The 20839-nt window shown below is 39.5% G+C and overlaps 2 protein-coding genes across 3 annotated transcripts; both read left to right on the forward strand.

Moving 5' to 3' along the window:
• Positions 1-26: 26 nt before the first annotated feature.
• On the forward strand, positions 27-15899 carry LOC5499345 (trifunctional enzyme subunit alpha, mitochondrial). The gene is made up of 30 exons (XM_048726694.1): positions 27-182; positions 966-1013; positions 1303-1376; positions 1582-1623; positions 1745-1836; positions 2092-2170; positions 2957-3016; positions 3480-3599; positions 3945-4117; positions 4628-4686; positions 4764-4834; positions 5171-5221; positions 5652-5708; positions 6077-6186; positions 7091-7139; positions 7353-7438; positions 10277-10312; positions 10777-10828; positions 10958-11041; positions 11462-11518; positions 11756-11785; positions 11853-11940; positions 12221-12273; positions 12601-12669; positions 12901-13040; positions 13441-13496; positions 13601-13650; positions 13741-13887; positions 14351-14405; positions 15520-15899. Exons 1-30 carry the CDS (start codon positions 101-103, stop codon positions 15669-15671), a joined length of 2322 nt encoding a protein of 773 aa, XP_048582651.1. The 5' UTR covers positions 27-100; the 3' UTR covers positions 15672-15899.
• A 2786-nt stretch (positions 15900-18685) lies between these two features.
• On the forward strand, positions 18686-19612 carry LOC116616156 (N.vectensis toxin 6). Of its 2 annotated transcripts, none has more exons than XR_004295222.2 (3): positions 18686-18843; positions 18964-19043; positions 19114-19612. XR_004295222.2 is itself a non-coding variant. In XM_048726449.1 (3 exons), the coding sequence occupies exons 1-3, from the start codon at positions 18881-18883 to the stop codon at positions 19305-19307; spliced, it is 291 nt and encodes a 96-aa protein (XP_048582406.1). In that variant the 5' UTR covers positions 18866-18880; the 3' UTR covers positions 19308-19612. The 2 variants fall into 2 exon arrangements, 1 of the variants encoding a protein (XP_048582406.1); XM_048726449.1 differs by lacking the exon at positions 18686-18843 and adding an exon at positions 18866-18912 and having other exon boundaries at positions 18979-19043.
• Positions 19613-20839: the final 1227 nt, after the last annotated feature.

The following is a 20839-nucleotide window of genomic DNA, read 5'->3' on the forward strand; positions in this document are numbered from 1 at the left end:
TTGCATGCTGGTATTTTCGCATTACGTTGACAACGCGCATGCGCTAATTGCCCTGTCCGGGTTTCTTGTGTAGTTTCTGCTTCAACTTTGCAGAATAAAAATGTTATCTTCAACGCTTCGAGGCGCTGTCAGACGCCTATATACCATAGGAGGGAGGCAATTTCAACCTGCAACAAATACTGGTATGGATAAATGGCAAAACCTTGTATTTTTCTGTGAAAATAGTAGAGTTTATCGACTCCACGTGAAGTTAAACCGGGTGGGGATTGTTTCTACGATGATCTATAAAATAATTCTGTGTAAATGGATATAGTGCCATCTTATAGCCGTCTATTTTCTGTGGAATACCCTTATGTCGATATATATTGTTTTATTTCTCTGCTTGTCAGACAAACGACAAGACGTGTCATGTCATATGGTTTGAGCCCGCGAGCATTTTATTGTATTGAAAACACAAAACTGCTCTAAGTTATGGATTTGCCATAAAAATCTTTAAGTATATTATTTTAACATCATGATATTGTACAATTTGAATGTTTGTCTTGGTATTTCTTTGCCAGGAGTACTTTTAAATATATCTCATACCACACTACTTAAAGTTAGACTTTGGACTTTCAGTCACCATTGATTTTCGTGCTTGGTATTTTCAGATTCAGCTACCAGTTTTTGGTTTATTATGTTTATTAATCTGACTTCAGAATACTAATTGGATGTTTTGTATTACTTTATTACTTTATTAATTTGTTATACTCTAAATTACATTATTATATTATTATCATTCTTATTAATAATATTTGCTAGCACTACTGTATCTGTCATTTTTCATTTTATTGCTTTGCAGATCCTAGCAAACAATTTTTGTATTTGATGTTTGCAATAATTCTTAATTTTCACTGTGTTGTTATTCTCACACAATTGATATTCTTCACAAAATGTTTTCTAATCCTTCCTCTGTCAATTAATAGGACGGCATCTACGGCATCAGACAACAGCCGCTGCTGCCTCTGCGAAAGGTATTAGTTTGATTAATTGTGGTAAATGATTGGTAAATCACACTATATATTTTTCTCAACATTATTTTATATACCACTTTTCCTTGTATATAGACACACTTATTTTACTCTAAAATTTTAGCCAAAATCAGCCAAAATAATTTTATGCATAAGATAAGTGCAGAATTTCACATGCGTCAAACTGTATACAGGGCTAGTACTCAAGTTATCCAAACTATTACGTTATTACAACTATTATACTATTATTTTCATTGTTGTTGTTTTTGCTTAATTTGATATTTTTTTCAAGAAAATGAACACATAACATACACAGTCAACAAAGATGGAATTGCAATAGTCAAAGTAGACACTGCCGGCTCCAAGGTTTGTCTCTAATGCTTGTATTCATGTCAATTTTGACAAGAAGAAACTTGCATTACTGTAATTATTTCTTTTTTTTATTTAAGGCCCATTATTTCTCGACAGGCTTGACATGTTTTCTTGTTACATGGGTGATTCTTCTGTTTTTTATTATTTTTTTTATTTACAATAAAATAACGATTAGCACTTGTTAATTTATGATTAATAGGTCAATGTCCTCAATGAGAAGCTGACCAGAGAGTTTGCTGATGTAAGTCTTCCCTGCATTTCATCTTGCAATGCTTTGCAACACTAGCAACATCTTATAAATGCACATACCAACGTTTGCTTCAAGCATTATTCTTATTTACCTTCTGCCTCTTGTTTTAAAGGTAATGCAAGAGATAACTCACAACCCTGATGTCAAGTGCTCAGTGCTCATGTCAGCCAAGCCAGGATGTTGGATAGCTGGTGCAGATATCAAGTATGTGTATAAGGATCTATTATATAGGATCTTTTCTTAGAAGGAAGTTTTTACCCAAGAAAATTATTATGATGACTTTGGGTTGGTTGTGATGATGATGATAATAGCTATGGTGATGATAATAGTGTGATGGAGATGATAATAGTGATGATAAAGGTACAGTACAGTAACAATGATTATGATGATGATAATAGTGATGGTGATAATGATGACTTTCAGACTTCTGGAACCATTTCTTTTTTTTTCATTCCATAGCATGCTTAAAGCTGGTGAAAATGCCGCTCAGGTTACTGAAATCGCAAAAGGAGGACAACAAGTCTATCAATTCTTGGAGGTATGTGCAGAGGATTCCCTCAATTTTCTTTTTCTTAAAATGTAGAGCAGAAATCCCCTTACTTACTACTTTCTACTACTATGTATGTATTACATAGCCAGGGCTACCAGATTTACGCACTGATGTGGGGCCAAGTAATTTGAGCTTTTTGAGACAACCCCGCATAATCTTGATAATCCCGCATAATTTGGAAACAATTCGAAAAATATATAACTTAAGTATAATGTTTTCATTTCCTAAAGATTTCTTACCTCATTTCAGTGGCAAAAAAATCCCCGAAAAATCTCAGAAGATCCTCCTAGAACGAAAGTTTTCACTTCGTGGTTCGAAAACGACTGGGTGTTTCATGCTTTTAGCTGTTTGCTGACTAGTTATAACCACTAGGCATTCCATGCATTTGGCTGTTCGTAGCTTGCTGACTATAGTTATTAAATAATGATCCATATTATTGGTAGAAGGGTTACCAATTTTTCATGGTTTAAATTCTCCTTTTCCTCCTAGAAATTTTTTTGAAAACATTGAGCAATCCGCATAATTCCCGATTTCTAGCACATAATTTGCAAAAAAATCCCACATAATTTCTGTAAAATCCCCGCATAATACCAGTAGCCCTGCATATCAAAACATGGAGCGCTTATTCCCTATCCATCTGGCGAATGTGTTCTAGCAAGAACTTAGATTGCCTCTTGGCTCGTACTGTAATAATAATGGCCTGCCCCTATTATATGTTATACCATTTGAGTTGTATGCTTGCTAGGTTAAATCATGATGATTGTTTTATTCTAGGATAGTCCTAAGCCTGTTGTGGCCGCCATAATGGGAACCTGTATGGGCGGAGGACTTGAGGTGAGGGTAGACACAAGTCTTCACATTTAAACATTTATACCTCAGTATAAAATTTCAATGTTAATAGTATATATACGATGGTAGGAATATTCTCATTAAATCCCCTGATGAGTGGGCAACCACGAAACAGACCTGTAGGGAAACCTATGTAGTTTGTATTTTTCTCAAACCAACACTATATACCTCAGTATATATACAAACTGATATCTTAAGAGAGGCTTCTCAAGCAAATATCAAATTGCATTACAATTCTTAATCTATGTTACCACCCTGAAGAAGGGCTCAATAAAGTTTGAAACGTTGGTAAAATTTCGCTTCTGTTTTTGTCCTTCATTTTATTATTTCTTGATCTCTCAAACCCTTCTTATCATACTCAATAAGTTAAATAAAGTAATAAGTTTGCTGGGAGGGTTTGAACAGAAGTTTGTGTTAGAGCTAGTTTCATGTATTTTTTTCTGCATAGCTTGCTCTGAGTTGTCATTACCGCATTGCTGTTAATGATGGAAAGACTGTTCTGTCAGCTCCAGAAGTTATGCTTGGTTTATTGCCCGGTGCTGGAGGGACCCAAAGGCTGCCGAGACTTGTGAGTACAAGCGACAAAAAGCATGATTCTTTTGATGATGATGATAAAGATGATTCTTTTGATGATTATTGCTGGCTGTTGCCCAGACTGCTAAGTAGAAGCCATAATAAGCATTTACATACTGTACATTTATAGCAACTGGGGTTTACAGTATTTTACATAGCCTGAGAATCAGCCGTGGTTAAACAAAGAACAGAATTTTAGTTACCAGAAATGAGAACAGGAACACAATAGCTGTGATTGGGGAAAAAAGAAGCAACCCATACCTGCCCTAAAATGTACATTACTACTTAATGGTGAGTTTGATTATAAAAATGATGACCTATTTTTTGTCTGCCCTGACAGGTTGGTCTTCCAGACTCCTTAGACATGATGCTGACAGGCAAGAACATCCGCGCCCAGAAAGCCAAGAAGATGGGTCTGGTGGACATGCTTGTTCAGCCGCTAGGGCCAGGTCTTCTTCCCCCTTCAGAGAACACCCACCAGCAACTGGAGAAAGTGGCTGTTGAGGCTGCCAAGTGAGTATAACGTAATGTCTGGTGCACACTAGTGGCAAAAGGCATGCACATCCTGCAGGTTTCAAAATATTTTTTTTAACTTGCTCAATTTTGAGAAGGGGATACAGAAAAAAGAGCTGGCAAAGACCAGAAAACAGTGGCTATTGCCGACAGCCAGTCCCTATTTTTTACCCTTCCTCTGTTTAGCCTGACATAACAACATGGACATAATGACATAAAAGAAAAAAATTTCTCTTTTGTCGTTATGTCCATGTTGTTTTGTCAGGCTTAAGTCAAAATGTCGAAAATGTCGCCCATGTCGTTATGTCATTATGTCACCAGGCATAACAGAAAAATTAAATCAACATTTTTGGGTAAACATGAACTGTAAGCACACAAGACATATTACAGTAAGTGGCAACTTGGAATGGTCCCATGTGCCGATCAAATGGGCAGTCATTTGATATAGGTGCCAACTAACTATACATTCATCTGCAGATTTACTAATACATTCATTAATTTCCCCTCCAGGGGTCTTGTAGACGGCTCACTCAAAGCTTCCAGAAGCCGGTCATGGACCAACATAAAAGGTAAAAAAAAATTGATTGGTAAATACAGAAAGCATCTTATTAAAATACTATATTAATGTATGATGATCTTTTTTTAGATATTATGTACAAAGTCACCACAGAAAACAACTATGGCCGTGATTATGTTCTGAAAAAAGCTAAGGAGACTGTAAGTTTGTCATCTTTGTTTGTTTTATGTTTACAGTGACCATTATATCATACACAACTTACTGTGCCCCTTTCCCCCTAATGACCATTTTGTCCCAAGATCTTCAATTTCTCTTGACAAATGTGTCTTGATAATGTACTTGCCCAGGTTTGGCCAAAATGTGAAATGAAAAAAAAGAAGAAAAATCAAGTTGTGTGGCTGTTGTACGTGACCTGCTATACTGCGTCCCCAGTGAATCTGAAAGGACAGGCATACATTTTGCTCTCCCTGGTGTCAATCATGCACCTGCCTTCTAATAAAAAACCTTTTCTAAAGAAGGTGTGTCTGTTCTTGTAGGTGCTGAAGAAAACAGGTGGACTGTATCCGGCACCTCTCACTATCATTGAGGTTTGTTGGGAATCACCTTCACAACTGGCAATAATGTATATTGCAATTTAGGATTTAATTAATAAGCTAAACTTTAGAATGCTTGTCCACATATTTGCATATTTATTGTATTTGCTAGCTTGTTCTATAGTAAATAGAGTGTGATGTCCCTTGTGAATGGATTCTATTGAGAAAATATAAGTTATGCATCAAGCCCTAAACATTGTGACGAATTTAAAAGACTAAATAGCTAAAAAACAGAATAAGCACAGAGGCCAGAAGACTGCAATGTTCAAAGCATAAAAATTACACAAGGTTACTCCCCTTACCAGTATGAGCCTTGGTGTTCCAATGTCCAGGTCTCAAAATTAATATCAGAATACCTAAATAATCCTTAATTGTCAAGGTACTTATATGCAATACTCATACTGTACTTCTTTGTTATTGACAGTGTGTCAGGGAGGGGCTGGAAAAGGGATGTGGAAAGGGATTTGTGAAGGAAGCTGAGGTAATTATGGACGTAAAGATTTGCAAGCTGTATATGTATCTGAATCATCCTTCACTCTACACTACATGATATGTTAGTTCTGCTCTTTTCCCCTACTATTAAGTGAAAGTATGCCCTTTTTTAGGAGTTCGGCCACCTAAGCCAAACTGTCCCCTACTATTAAGTGAAAGAATGCCCTCTTTTAGGAATTCGGCCACCTTAGCCAAACTGTCCCCTACTATTAAGTGAAAGTATGCCCTTTTTTAGGAATTCGGCCACCTTAGCCAAACTGTCCCCTACTATTAAGTGAAAGTATGCCCTTTTTTAGGAATTCGGCCACCTTAGCCAAACTGTCCCCTACTATTAAGTGAAAGTATGCCCTTTTTTAGGAATTCGGCCACCTTAGCCAAACTGGCGAAGCAAAGGCACTGATGGGGCTGTTCTTTGGTCAAACGGAGTGCAAGAAAAACAAATTTGGAAACCCTGCCAGGCCTGTCAAGTATGTATATGACATTTAGGTTACATATGCATTTATTTGGAAACCCTGCCAGGCCTGTCAAGTATGTATATGTAATTTAGGTTACATATGTATTTATTTGGAAACCCTGCCAGGCCTGTCAAGTATGTATATGACATTTAGGTTACATATGTATTTATTTGGAAACCCTGCCAGGCCTGTCAAGTATGTATATGTAATTTAGGTTACATATGTATTTATTTGGAAACCCTGCCAGGCCTGTCAAGTATGTATATGACATTTAGGTTACATATGTATTTATTTGGAAATCCTGCCAGGCCTGTCAAGTATGTATATGTCATTTAGGTTACATATGTATTTATTTGGAAACCCTGCCAGGCCTGTCAAGTATGTATATGTAATTTAGGTTACATATGTATTTATTTGGAAACCCTGCCAGGCCTGTCAAGTATGTATATGACATTTAGGTTACATATGTATTTATTTGGAAATCCTGCCAGGCCTGTCAAGTATGTATATGACATTTAGGTTACATATGTATTAATTTGGAAACCCTGCTAGGCCTGTCAAGTATGTATATGTCATTTAGGTTACATATGTATTTATTTGGAAACCCTGCTAGGCCTGTCAAGTATATATATATATATGTCATTTAGGTTACATATGTATTAATTTCAAATAATGAGCACAGGGGGAACGGTCTGCATCATGGGTTTTGACTACCCGAATCCATCTTTGCTTACATAATTATGTTTATAGTTTTGCTTCATAATTATTGCAGTCTGTTAGTCATTTTTTATTTTCTGCAAACAGCAATATGAAAGGAATATTTGGCAACAGGGGATTTCTACTTTTTGTTGGCCTAACAGACGTTAGTTTTCAAGTAGTGTATTTATTATAATTTTATAATTTCTGATATCTATAGCTCTGTTGCTGTTCTTGGCGCTGGTTTGATGGGTGCTGGTGTTGTGCAGGTAAAGTTAAAAACTAAATAAAACTATTCAGATAAGTTCAGATCATCTCTTTTCGACTGTATGTTAATCACCCTGGTGTTGGGTTTCCACAGTCTGTTATTCTACTTCAGTTGAAGATTGCTAGAAGTCAATGAGCCAAACAATTCAAATTAAAGATTCCAGTCTTAAAAATACTGTATATTGAGGATTTTGTTTTGTTCATTGATACCTTAGGTTAGTCTTCAGAAGTTCCCGCATGTCATCATGAAGGACAATGTCATTGAAGGCCTAGCACGTGGGACACAGCAAATTTATAAAGGGTAAGTTACATGAGTTCTTTTGATATGTCCTGAACTATGATTTTTTTGCAACTAGAATCAATACCTTGCAGTTTAATTTTTTTTTGCAAGGAAGGTGGGACAGTGTACACGCCCATAAAAAAAGTTGATGTCTGCACGGTATTCTTCTCTGAGATTGCAAATGCAGTATGCAGTTTAAAGCTGGTTACTAATATACCCATTGCTTGCTGTACGCACGGTATTCTGCTCTGAGATTGCAAATGCAGTTTAAAGCTGGTTACTAATATACCCATTGCTTGCTGTACGCACGGTATTCTGCTCTGAGATTGCAAATGCAGTATGAAGTTTAAAGCTGGTTACTAATATACCCATTGCTTGCTGTACGCACGGTATTCTGCTCTGAGATTGCAAATGCAGTATGAAGTTTAAAGCTGGTTACTAATATACCCATTGCTTGCTGTACACACGGTATTCTGCTCTGAGATTGCAAATGCAGTATGCAGTTTAAAGCTGGTTACTAATATACCCATTGCTTGCTGTACGCACGGTATTCTGCTCTGAGATTGCAAATGCAGTATGAAGTTTAAAGCTGGTTACTAATATACCCATTGCTTGCTGTACACACGGTATTCTGCTCTGAGATTGCAAATGCAGTATGAAGTTTAAAGCTGGTTACTAATATACCCATTGCTTGCTGTACGCACGGTATTCTGCTCTGAGATTACAAATGCAGTATGAAGTTTAAAGCTGGTTACTAATATACCCATTGCTTGCTGTACGCATGGTATTCTGCTCTGAGATTGCAATTGCAGTATGAAGTTTAAAGCTGGTTACTAATATACCCATTGCTTGCTGTACGCACGGTATTCTGCTCTGAGATTACAAATGCAGTATGAAGTTTAAAGCTGGTTACTAATATACCCATTGCTTGCTGTACACACGGTATTCTGCTCTGAGATTGCAAATGCAGTTTAAAGCTGGTTACTAATATACCCATTGCTTGATGTACGCACGGTATTCTGCTCTGAGATTGCAAATGCAGTTTAAAGCTGGTTGCTAATATACCCATTGCTTGCTGTACGCACGGTATTCTGCTCTGAGATTGCAAATGCAGTTTAAAGCTGGTTACTAATATACCCATTGCTTGATGTACGCACGGTATTCTGCTCTGAGATTGCAAATGCAGTTTAAAGCTGGTTACTAATATACCCATTGCTTGCTGTACGCACGGTATTCTGCTCTGAGATTGCAAATGCAGTATGAAGTTTAAAGCTGGTTACTAATATACCCATTGCTTGCTGTACACACGGTATTCTTCTCTGAGATTGCAAATGCAGTATGCAGTTTAAAGCTGGTTACTAATATACCCATTGCTTGCTGTACACACGGTATTCTGCTCTGAGATTGCAATTGCAGTATGAAGTTTAAAGCTGGTTACTAATATACCCATTGCTTGCTGTACACACGGTATTCTGCTCTGAGATTGCAAATGCAGTATGAAGTTTAAAGCTGGTTACTAATATACCCATTGCTTGCTGTACGCACGGTATTCTGCTCTGAGATTGCAAATGCAGTATGCAGTTCAAAGCTGGTTACTAATATACCCATTGCTTGCTGTACGCACGGTATTCTGCTCTGAGATTGCAAATGCAGTATGAAGTTTAAAGCTGGTTACTAATATACCCATTGCTTGCTGTACGCACGGTATTCTGCTCTGAGATTGCAAATGCAGTATGAAGTTTAAAGCTGGTTACTAATATACCCATTGCTTGCTGTACGCACGGTATTCTGCTCTGAGATTGCAAATGCAGTATGAAGTTTAAAGCTGGTTACTAATATACCCATTGCTTGCTGTACACACGGTATTCTGCTCTGAGATTGCAAATGCAGTATGAAGTTTAAAGCTTGTTACTAATATACCCATTGCTTGATGTACGCACGGTATTCTGCTCTGAGATTGCAAATGCAGTATGAAGTTTAAAGCTGGTTACTAATATACCCATTGCTTGCTGTACGCACGGTATTCTGCTCTGAGATTGCAAATGCAGTATAAAGCTGGTTACTAATATACCCATTGCTTGCTGTACGCACGGTATTCTGCTCTGAGATTGCAAATGCAGTTTAAAGCTGGTTGCTAATATACCCATTGCTTGCTGTACACACGGTATTCTGCTCTGAGATTGCAAATGCAGTATAAAGTTTAAAGCTGGTTACTAATATACCCATTGCTTGCTGTACGCACGGTATTCTGCTCTGAGATTGCAAATGCAGTATAAAGCTGGTTACTAATATACCCATTGCTTGCTGTACGCACGGTATTCTGCTCTGAGATTGCAAATGCAGTTTAAAGCTGGTTACTAATATACCCATTGCTTGCTGTACGCACGGTATTCTGCTCTGAGATTGCAAATGCAGTATAAAGCTGGTTACTAATATACCCATTGCTTGCTGTACGCACGGTATTCTGCTCTGAGATTGCAAATGCAGTATGAAGTTTAAAGCTGGTTACTAATATACCCATTGCTTGATGTACGCACGGTATTCTGCTCTGAGATTGCAAATGCAGTATGAAGTTTAAAGCTGGTTACTAATATACCCATTGCTTGCTGTACGCACGGTATTCTGCTCTGAGATTGCAAATGCAGTATAAAGTTTAAAGCTCGTTACTAATATACCCATTGATTGCTGTACGCACGGTATTCTGCTCTGAGATTGCAAATGCAGTATGAAGTTTAAAGCTGGTTACTAATATACCCATTGCTTGCTGTACACACGGTATTCTGCTCTGAGATTGCAAATGCAGTATGCAGTTTAAAGCTGGTTACTAATATACCCATTGCTTGCTGTCTATATATGTAGATTAAACAGTAAAGTGAAGAGAAGAACCATCTCAAGGTAGGTATAGAGTTGACATTATTTAGGATATTCAGAGATTTCAGCAGTATAGTCACAACATATACTGGCCAACTAGATACCTTGCAACGCCCCACGCAAGCCAAGACACATACACGCAGAGCATATTTCTCAACTGTTTCTGATTAAAACAGTAGTAGACTGTAACAGTTTTGCCCAAAACATAGTTTCCACACCTGCAAATGTGCCTGCTTTCAAGGCTTTACGTAGCTATGTACCTACAAATAGCTAGGCTGCGTTATGCATTTATATTATTTATTCAAGGTACAGTAGCGTAGAATAATAAAGTGAAGTGAACATCTCAGGCTGTTTATAAAATGCTTATGGGAAGGTTGTTGGTGTTTTGTTTGTGTTGCAATAAAATATTGATGGGTAAAGAACTTTCAGTATGTTGTTAGCATAGTCATTTAAGATTGGTCTAACTGTTTTTTTAAATCTTTCTATAGCTTTGAGAGAGATCGGATCCTGTCTAGTTTGGATGGTCAGATAGACTACAAGGTGAATTTATCTTATACATAGATCTTATACCCTTGCCTTTTTTTTATTTGCTGTCCTTCTTTGAATATGTAAATAAGCTATTGATGATTTTGTTTGCAAGTAATAATGATTGAATAATTTATTTTTCAGGGCTTTGAAAAAGCTGATATGGTCATTGAAGCTGTTTTTGAGGACCTTGGCATTAAACATAAAGTTATCAAAGAAGTAGAACAGGTAGACTGCGACATTGAATGCTACTGTTGATGATGTTAACCATAATAAGGGTGTTGGCAATATATTTTAATGCATGTGTCAAAAGTGTTATTTTTGGTGATGATAGTGGTGATGGTGTTTGTAGTGGTAGTGTTGTTGTTGATGATTAATGATGATGATGATTAATGATGATGATGATAATGATGATGGTAATGATTATATTATTATTATGATGGTTTTTATATGTAATAGTTATGGCAGTAATAAAGATGGTGGTATTTGTGGTTCGGTTTTTTGTACATAGTAGCATTAGCGATGATTAGTATGTAATGGTTGTGGTTGATAGGGATAGTAAAATTAATGTATTTTAACTGCAGCAAAAACACATAAATACAGTAATGTTTTTTTTTTGCTGATCTTCTTTTTTACTTTTGCTTCCAGTATATTCCTGAGCACTGTGTCTTCGCATCAAACACCTCATCACTCCCCATAACACAGGTAATGTCACATGCTTCTTTCCCTGTTGATTTCCAAATACATTAAGCTTTCACCCTGAAAGATAGTTCAGTCAGTAGTGTCACAGACACCACCAAACCCTCCCCTCCCCCTCTCCTGAACTTTAAAAGAAAACAACCATTTAAACTTCCATCTGCTAGTTGTTGATGGTACAGTACATACATATTGCACTTGGTTTGGCATTTTGGAAAGACTGATCTTATCAATGTGTTTTTGTAGATCGCTGAAGCTAGCAAAAGACCAGAGAAGGTAAATTATGATATTTCATTGTTCCTAGTTTAATTCTAAGAAATTCATTCATGTTTGGCATTTTCAGGTGATTGGTATGCATTATTTCTCCCCTGTTGACAAAATGCCATTGCTTGAGATAATCACCACAGAGAAGACTTCAAAGGACACTTGCGGTGGGTACAGAATTGTGCAGGACATTTCTAGTAACTGAATGCACTCTATGCTTCTGTAGTGTCATGTGACAGGCTTGTGTCAAGAGGGGAGGGGGGGGGAGGGAAGTATGGCCCCACCCTGCCCATGGGCCGCCGAGATAGGAAAAAACATAGTCAGTTGCTGAATCAATCTGACGTTAATTTTCGGTATGTTTTTGGATAGGAAAAGCTGTTCCCTGCATTGGATTTCTGCCCCGTGATTATCACATTGTTATTTATGTAGTTTTGTTTCTTATTTCAGCTGCTGCAGTCAGCGTTGGTTTGAAACAAGGCAAGACCGTAATCACAGTCAAGGTTTGTTATGATTTATTAGCCTCACACTATTCTTCCCTCAAACTAAACCAAAGAATACCTGGAACCTCAAGTTCATTGGCATTCCAAGCCAGTGTGAAGCATGCTATTGTGGCATCCAATACAAAGTTTTGAGAAAGCTAGCCACTAAGCATGCAAGGATCACAAATTTGATTGCCACATACTTCATAACCAGCAGGATTTTGTCATGCTCTGATGTGCATTCATGCATTTTTTTGCCTTGGTGGTTGGCTCATGAAATTCTCCCAAAACTTTCTGTTTACCTTATATTATTTCCTTTTCTAATTCTTTTGATTGGCATGTTGGCAGGATGGACCTGGGTTCTACACCACCCGCATTCTCGCCCCAGCCCTGGCTGAGGCAGTTGCCCTACTGCAGGTTAGTTCACCTCTGTGCCAGACGAGATAATGAACAAAATAGGCCAGGGATGTTACCCAAACAATGTTACCCAAATTGCATGTAATGGATCCAGGTCTTGCTTTTCTCTTTCCACCCATAGTTGAATTTATAAAAATTTGTCCAAGGTACACTAGTCTTTTCTTCCTCAAAACATTAAACAATGGTTAAGATGTGAGCAATATTTTTCAAGTCGTTTTTCATTTTCTGCAGGAGGGAGTGGGTCCCAAGCAACTGGATTCCCTGTCCAAACAGTTTGGGTTCCCTGTGGGAAGTGTCACGCTAGCCGATGAGGTTGGTCTGGATGTTGCTTGTCACGTCGCTGAAGACTTGGAGAAGGCTCTAGGAGCCAGGTACGATGGAGACATAGCATCAGCCCAAATACAGTCACAAAAAGAGAATGTTTTGTAGACTTTTTTTTAAAGTCCTAAAAGCACACAAAGATATCAGTTACATGTTAAATATTGAATGGCTGGTCACAGCAACAACATAAAAATCATGTTAAATTGATTAATTAGTTTAAACACAATTTAATTCCTTTTTTTAGTTTCTTGGATTTGTTTGATTTTTTTAAAAGTATGTTTCTCACTAAAACGCCAGCATAACGCGAGTTATTTTGCTATATTTACTGGAACTCAAGGAGATAGAACAAGATAATAATGCTTGATTGCAGTTGTGACTGTTCTAAAACTAACATTCAAATAAGAGACAACATTTACTAAAACAACTCATTGTTGTTTGTACCTGTTTCAGGCTCGGAGGAGCAGACATCAATGTACTCAAGTCGCTCGTGGCGGGCGGCAACCTGGGTGAGCATGCACAGGACAAGTCTGATGTTTTCATCACTTAAGTGCACTTAGCTACCTAATTCTTTATAGAAAAACATTCGCACAATGTTGTTATCGTATTTCAGGACGAAAATCAGGCAAGGGCTTCTTTGTCTATGGCAAGGGCAAACGTACAGTAAGTACTTCTTCTTAGGAAATAAAAACAACCACAACTTTGTTTGAAATGGTTGTTCCTCAACATGTAACCGTTATAAATAAATGTCAGGTTAGCGAAGAGGCGATGCAGATCCTGAAGGAACACTCAGTGGCGAAGAAAGGCAGCCACAGCAATGAGGAGATCCAGATGCGACTTGCAGGAAGGTTTATCAATGAGGCTGTCATGTGCCTGCAAGAAGGCATCCTCGCAAACCCGGTAATTACAAAGTGCATAGATTGTGCAGTTGTGTTGCTGGACACCTTTACTTTGAACAGCTCCTAGTAGAAGCCAGTATTGATAAGCTTCTTACACATAACTAATAACTTAACTTTAACTACCTACATTTGGACATGTTGTACAGTTATTTTGTTGCTAGACACATTTACTTTGAACTTCTCCAGTTCTTAAAGGGCAGTTGCATGGCGGTCAAAATCATCCAGAATGACAAAAATAGCAATTAATGTTTATTAGATTACGTTTGAACTTCCAGATAAATACGATGTAGTTGTTTGTGAACGTCTCACTAATAGAGCCATTCTCGTTATCTTCTCAGTTGCCAATAGCTCACACTTAGAGAAAAAATGTACTATTTTTGTGGTGTTAAAATGTATTATAAAATGTGGGGCATCATATTAGATTATGGATCCAGGCTGGATTTTACTAACGCCAATCCTATCAGGTTGATGGCGACATCGGTGCCGTCTTTGGACTGGGATTCCCACCTTTCCACGGAGGTATGTTGCGTTTACACCCCTGCCCTTGTCACTCCTCACACGCACCCTTCCCTCCTCAGGCCCTTTGTCCTATCCCCCTCCCCTTGTCACTCCTCACACGCACCCTTCCCTCCTCAGGCCCTTTGTCCTATCCCCCTCCCCTTGTCACTCCTCACACGCACCCTTCCCTCCTCAGGCCCTTTGTCCTATCCCCCTCCCCTTTTCACTTCTCACACGCACCCCTCCCTCCTCAGGCCCTTTTTTCCTACCCCCTCCTCTTGTTACTACTCACTCTCCCCTCCCCTTCCCTTGTTACTACTCACACTCTCCCCTCCCCTCCCCTTGTTACTACTCACACTCTCCCCTCCCCTCCTCTTGTTACTACTCACACTCTCCCCTCCCCTCCTCTTGTTACCACTCACACTCTCCCCTCCCCTCCTCTTGTTACTACTCACACTCTCCCCTCCCCTCCTCTTGTTACTACTCACACTCTCCCCTCCCCTCCTCTTGTTACCACTCACACTCTCCCCTCCCCTTGTTACTACTCACACTCTCCCCTCCCCTCCTCTTGTTACCACTCACACTCTCCCCTCCCCTTGTTACTTCTCACACTCTCCCCTCCCCTTGTTACTACTCACACTCTCCCCTCCTCTTGTTACTACTCACACTCTCCCCTCCCCTCCTCTTGTTACTACTCACACTCTCCCCTCCCCTCCCCTTGTTACTACTCACATTCTCCCCTCCCCTCCTCTTGTTACCACTCAAACTCTCCCCTCCCCTTGTTACTACTCACACTCTCCCCTCCCCTTCCCTTGTTACTACTCACACTCTCCCCTCCCCTCCCCTTGTTAATACTCACACTCTCCCCTTCCCTCCTTATGTTACTACTCACACTCTCCCCTCCCCTCCCCTTGTTACTACTCACACTCTCCCCTCCCCTCCCCTTGTTACTACTCACACTCTCCCCTTCCCTCCTTATGTTAATACTCACACTCTCCCCTCCCCTTCCCTTGTTACTACTCACACTCCCACCTGCCCTTACCTTGTTACTACTCACACTCTCCCCTCTCTCCTCAGGCCCTTTGTCCTATCCCCCTCCCCTTGTCACTACTCTCACGCACCCCTCCCTCCTCAGGTCCATTCCGCTTCTTGGACTCGTACGGCGCCGGCAAGTTCGTCTCCCGAATGCAAGAGCTGCAGTCGTCCATAGGCGAGGTTCAGTTCGCTCCGTGCCAGATGCTACTTGACTATGCTAAGGACCCCTCCAAGAAATTCCACAAGAGCTAGACTCCCCCCACCCCCCACCCCCTGTCAGTAGTTACTGGGTGTTACCAAGAAGAGATCGTTTGTCCCCAGAATCGCGCTGTGCATTTCGGGATTGCAGCGCGTTTAGGCTTGTAAAGTGTATTTAAAGTCTCTCTTTGTCACTTGTTGCTTTGTTGGAAGTCTGGATTACGTGTAAGAGGCATGAAGTAATTATTAAATTCCCTTGTAAAACAAGGGGTTTTACATACAGTTTGCTTTGTGTTATGTTTAGTATCGATGTTTTGTTTATTCACGCGACATAAGCGCCGACGTCACGAAAATAACGTACTTTGTGTGCTTGTGCTGGTGTCGGTGCTGCTTTCATACACCTTTTTTACACCGATTTTTATCGTTATATTTATTATCCCGATGCTTTCTTTATATTTATGGCTCGTGAGAACCGGCCTTATTTTGACAAGTTGCGCATCTAGTTTGCGCCGAAAAATAAGGTCTCAGTCCAGTCTACCAACTGAGTTTGAATTAATGAGCTTTCACACCCGGGCCATGTATTTAATGAGGTGCTGTTTTGCTAGGCAACTGGCCGACGCGTTCACCTAATAACAATGGCGGGAAATTTGAGGCAAATAACTCTTCAGAAATATTAGTACCTAGACGTTTAGCAGCGCACTTTAAAAAGCAAAAAAAAAAATTGTTGCCACTTCAAGAAAGAGTCTTACAATAATGTGCTAGTAATTAGAACTTGTAGAAACAACATTAAAGTGATGCATTCTACCGTTTTTACGAAGCTATGTTTCTGGTACGTTTCTGGCGACTTTCTAAACTTTCGAATTTTTGGGCAACTATGTCATAAGCCGAGTAACGAAATGAAACTTTCCCTGGCGCCTCTACAATCATTCCCTTTGAAGTCAAGACATTTTGGAGACAAAAGAACGCAATACCGAGATACAACAAATAAATATTTGACACAAGCTTTTATCAGTACTTCCGAGCACCTGTATACTTACGACTTTAAGCTCGAATATCCAGGAAACGATATAATATTATTAAGAAGTTTGTATGAGGCATTTGTAAAGTAATACTTCGAAAATATGTGCCCAACTTCAGTATGTCAGGAGGGCTCGGCAGAATAAAGTAATGTTCGAAAGTGCTAAACATGTCCTAAGTTTGTGCTCGCGTATAAAAATATTTTGTGTGCACTCATAAGCCAGCAAATAAGAGATCATGTATCGCTAGTAGTTCTAGCGATAGTAACTACTTATCTAAATATATACGAAGTAGAAACTTGGTCGGTTTGCCCTTCGCCAAACGAGATACGAAATTCAAACCCACGTTGTTTGGCTTCTTTCACCAATAATTATCCTAAGTGTGCTCACTCGTGTTTAGCGGCTGAATAGGGAAAACCACCAGCTTGTAACATTCCATGCATGCTTAGTCACGCAAGAAACTAAATGGTAACGTTTGTTTCCGTTTCTAATACTCTCTTCCGTAAAAAATGAGATCGCGAACAAACTTAAATATTTCTTTTGCTTACGATGAGACTGTTAAACCGGTTCTTGTTTAAGTAAACCGACTCTTTTCGTGATTTAGTATGCAAATTTTATTCTCATAATCTATGTCACTAAACAGAGCTGATATTGCACTGGTTTTGAGTGACGTGGCTTTTTAATTTCGCCTGCCGGTAGTTCTAGCGCTACCTTGAGGAAAAGGAAAGCGGGTTCTGCGCTCAGCGGACCAGATACGGCAAAAAAAAAAAAAAAAATCCAGAGGCCGTCCTACTAAACACAGCCACATCTGCCCGATATGCTATGTGTGGGAGGCAACAGGTGGAGAGGACCGTACCCTTGCCGAACACCAGGGTCCAACGAGACGTACCCCTGTTGATGAGATAGACAGCTTTAATCAATTAATCAATACATGAGTCATTTGGGCGTAACACAGGGTATCACAGGAGAGCGCTGCATTTGCTAAGGGTGTTATCGTGATTTTACCTAGATTTTGAGTTTGGCGAATAAGGTATTCACCTGAAATAGATTTACATGAAAGGATATATTTGTTTTGATTTTTACTGCTTCAATCATATGTAGGCTTGAGATAGAAAGGCCTTGCCTTGTGTTATGCTAAGGCGTTGCCTTATTGTTATTGCCATGCCCTCGCGTAATTCTGGACTTTTACTTGTTGCGTGTGTTTCGCTTGTTTTTATTTCTGATTATGAGTAAGACAATAGCTCTTTAGAATAGCTTAGCCTCTTTGAATAGCAATGTTATTAGACAAAAGAGGACTCAGGATATCGCTCCCCATGAACAAATACTATTTTCAAAGGAGATCAACGGAATAAAAGAATTGACGAGAAGTGTCAAGGGTCTTGATACGCACCGCTCCTTCTCAAGGGTAGTTCGTAGCATGAGCGTGAGAATAGCCATGATCAGGTTAAACAAGATGTAGAAACACGATATAAAATATCATATCGTTATCCGAACGATTGATAATCATTTCAGTGAAAAATTCCCCTGAAACCGTTGTAAACCCGTTACTCGCTACGCTTTGTGGCCCAGACCTCATTAAATGCAGGGCCCGGGTGTGAAAACTAATTGATTCACACTCAGTCCGTAGACTGGTAGGCGCTCAGGCAAAAAGCTCTGCTTCGTCAAACCCAATCCCCCCCCCACCCCCCACCACCACCACCACCACAACCACCACCCCTTCTCTTTATATGCACAGTGTATAGAAGGCCTTGTTATCCCAACGAGAAGGCTGGGTTATGCTAAGGCGTTGCCTTGTGTTATGCTTAGGCGTTGCCTTATTGTTATTGTCATGCCCTCGCGTAATTCTGGACTTTTACTTACTGCGTGTGTTGCGCTTGTTTCTTTTTCTGATTATGAGTAAGACAATAGCTCTTTAGAATAGCTTAGCCTCTTTGAATAGCAATGTTATTAGACAAAAGAGGACTCAGAATATCGCTCCCCATGAACAAATACTATTTTCAAAGGAGATCAACGGAATAAAAGAATTCACGAGAAGTGTCAAGGGTTCTGATACGCACCGCTCCTTCTCAAGGGTAGTTCGTAGCATGAGCGTGAGAATAACCATGATCAGGTAGTCAAGCGGACAGAATGCAGACATAAAAACAGCTGGTTTCCCGTGACCAGTACTCCGCCTGAAGACCAGCTTGAGGTATCCATTTCTACACGAAAAGGTAGCAGAAGACATTTGATTTTGTAAAATGTCGAAATATGCACAGATCTTTGTCAACCAAGCTCTATAGGTGTGTCAAGGTTATGCCTCAGTCTCTTTTATTCATTTTATTTTATTACAGGGTTTAACTTTGCAGGATGATTTCATTCAAGACCGTTATTGTCTGCTTGTTTCTGTGGGTAGTCATCATTGGCGCTCGCCGTAAGTAATAAATGTTTCTATCAAATGTTTTTATAGATTTCCCGTTTGACATAAAGTATTTCCTTTTAAGACCGCCCTGTGAAATTGGATGATGAGATATTCAGGGATTACCACATAGACATTGACCCGAGTAAATCGTCATGTCGATGTGATGATGACGGCGCTGAGGGATCGGGGACTGTTTGGTATGGAAACTGCCCATCTGGATGGGCGATGTGTACTAGCTCACACTACTCTGCGTTTGCAGAATGTTGCAAACAATAGAGATACAGGGGGCAAGGCATTCTAGATCAATCCTGAAGGAGAGGATCCCCTCTTCCCTGTGTCCGTCACTGATTGTTAGATATTCATGTTAGAAAAGCATTCATGCACGGAACAGAGCTATACGTTGCGGTTTGTTTGATATTATTTGTCTAGTTTTTTTTAAGTGCCTACCTTTTTTTAACCTTCGGTTTGGGTACAGAAATGTCTGTTGTTATACAGAGTTGAATAAAGTGCATAGAATGTACACCGTATACCCAAACTGCTATGAACGAGACCCTGGATGAAATAAAACTACTTTGCAATAACTAAATCACTTAATACCTTGAAGCACTTTGTAACAACTTGGAGCACTTTGTAACAACTTGGTGCACTTTGTAATAACTTGGTGCACTTTTTAACAACTTGGCGCACTTTGTAACAACTTGGTGCATTTTATAACAACTTGGCGCACTTTGTAACAACTTGGCGCACTTTGTAACAACTTGGTGCACTTTTTAACAACTTGGCGCACTTTGTAACAACTTGGTGCATTTTATAACAACTTGGCGCACTTTGTAACAACTTGGCGCACTTTGTAACAACTTGGCGCACTTTGTAATACTTGACGCACTTTGTAATACCCGACGCACTTTGTAATACTTGACGCACTTTGTAAAACGTGACGCACTTTGTAATACCTGACGTACTTTGTAATACCAGACGCAATTTGTAATACCTAACGCACTTTGTAATACTTAACGCACTTTGTAATACTTGACGCACTTTGTAATACCCGACGCACTTCGTAATACCCGACGCACTTTGTAATACCTGACGCACTTTGTAATACCCGACGCACTTTGTAATACTTGACGCACTTTGTAAAACGTGACGCACTTTGTAATACCTGACGCACTTTTTAATATTTGACGCACTTTGTAATACTTGACGCACTTTATAATTCTTGACGCACTTTGTAATACCTGACGCACTTTGTAATACTTGACGCACTTTGTAATACCCGACTCATTTTGTAATATCTGACGCACTTTGTAATACCTGACACACTTTGTAATACCTGACGCACTTTGTTATACCATTGCATTATCGTTAGAATGCCCATCTCCCTCTATATTAATGTGGACTTTAAAAGCACACTAGCATATACACATTGGCACCAGTCGGGCCAAGACGGGACGCTAGCACAGTCTATTACCCGTGCAGTTCGGCAACCATGGACAGCTGTTTCGTCCTTATTAGGATTCGTCAGCATGGCATAGCCGGTTTGCCTCAGTTAAACTTCATCGGCAAAAATACTGCAGGGCGACTTCGACAATATAATCCTGCGTAGCGCTAGCTTGCATTAAAAAAAATAAGAGTATCATTTTTGGCTGTGATACACGGGCTAACGTACCACCCATCAACTGAACTTTGACTTGTGTGTTTTTCATGTTTCTATTTCTGATATGCAGTCTAGACGATAACGCTGTTGGTACTTTTGTCTCCCGCTAGGTTCCGTGACATCTCAACAACTGTAAAACGATTTTAGCGTT

Source organism: Nematostella vectensis, chromosome 4, assembly GCF_932526225.1.
Source record: "Nematostella vectensis chromosome 4, jaNemVect1.1, whole genome shotgun sequence".
In the NCBI taxonomy this organism is placed as follows: Eukaryota; Metazoa; Cnidaria; class Anthozoa; order Actiniaria; family Edwardsiidae; genus Nematostella; species Nematostella vectensis.

What these genes read in the sequence shown, in the direction of transcription:
- LOC116616156 (XM_048726449.1), top strand. Translation starts at nt 18,881, where the DNA reads ATGCACAGATCTTTGTCAACCAAGCTCTATAG. An exon ending in TTGTCAACCAAGCTCTATAG is followed by an intron (nt 18,913 to 18,978) that starts GTGTGTCAAGGT and finishes TTAACTTTGCAG; the next exon opens with GATGATTTCATTCAAGACCG. An exon ending in AGTCATCATTGGCGCTCGCC is followed by an intron (nt 19,044 to 19,113) that starts GTAAGTAATAAA and finishes TTTCCTTTTAAG; the next exon opens with ACCGCCCTGTGAAATTGGAT.
- LOC5499345 (XM_048726694.1), top strand. Translation starts at nt 101, where the DNA reads ATGTTATCTTCAACGCTTCGAGGCGCTGTCAGACGCCTATATACCATA. An exon ending in GTCATGGACCAACATAAAAG is followed by an intron (nt 4,687 to 4,763) that starts GTAAAAAAAAAT and finishes ATCTTTTTTTAG; the next exon opens with ATATTATGTACAAAGTCACC. An exon ending in AAGAGAAGAACCATCTCAAG is followed by an intron (nt 10,313 to 10,776) that starts GTAGGTATAGAG and finishes ATCTTTCTATAG; the next exon opens with CTTTGAGAGAGATCGGATCC.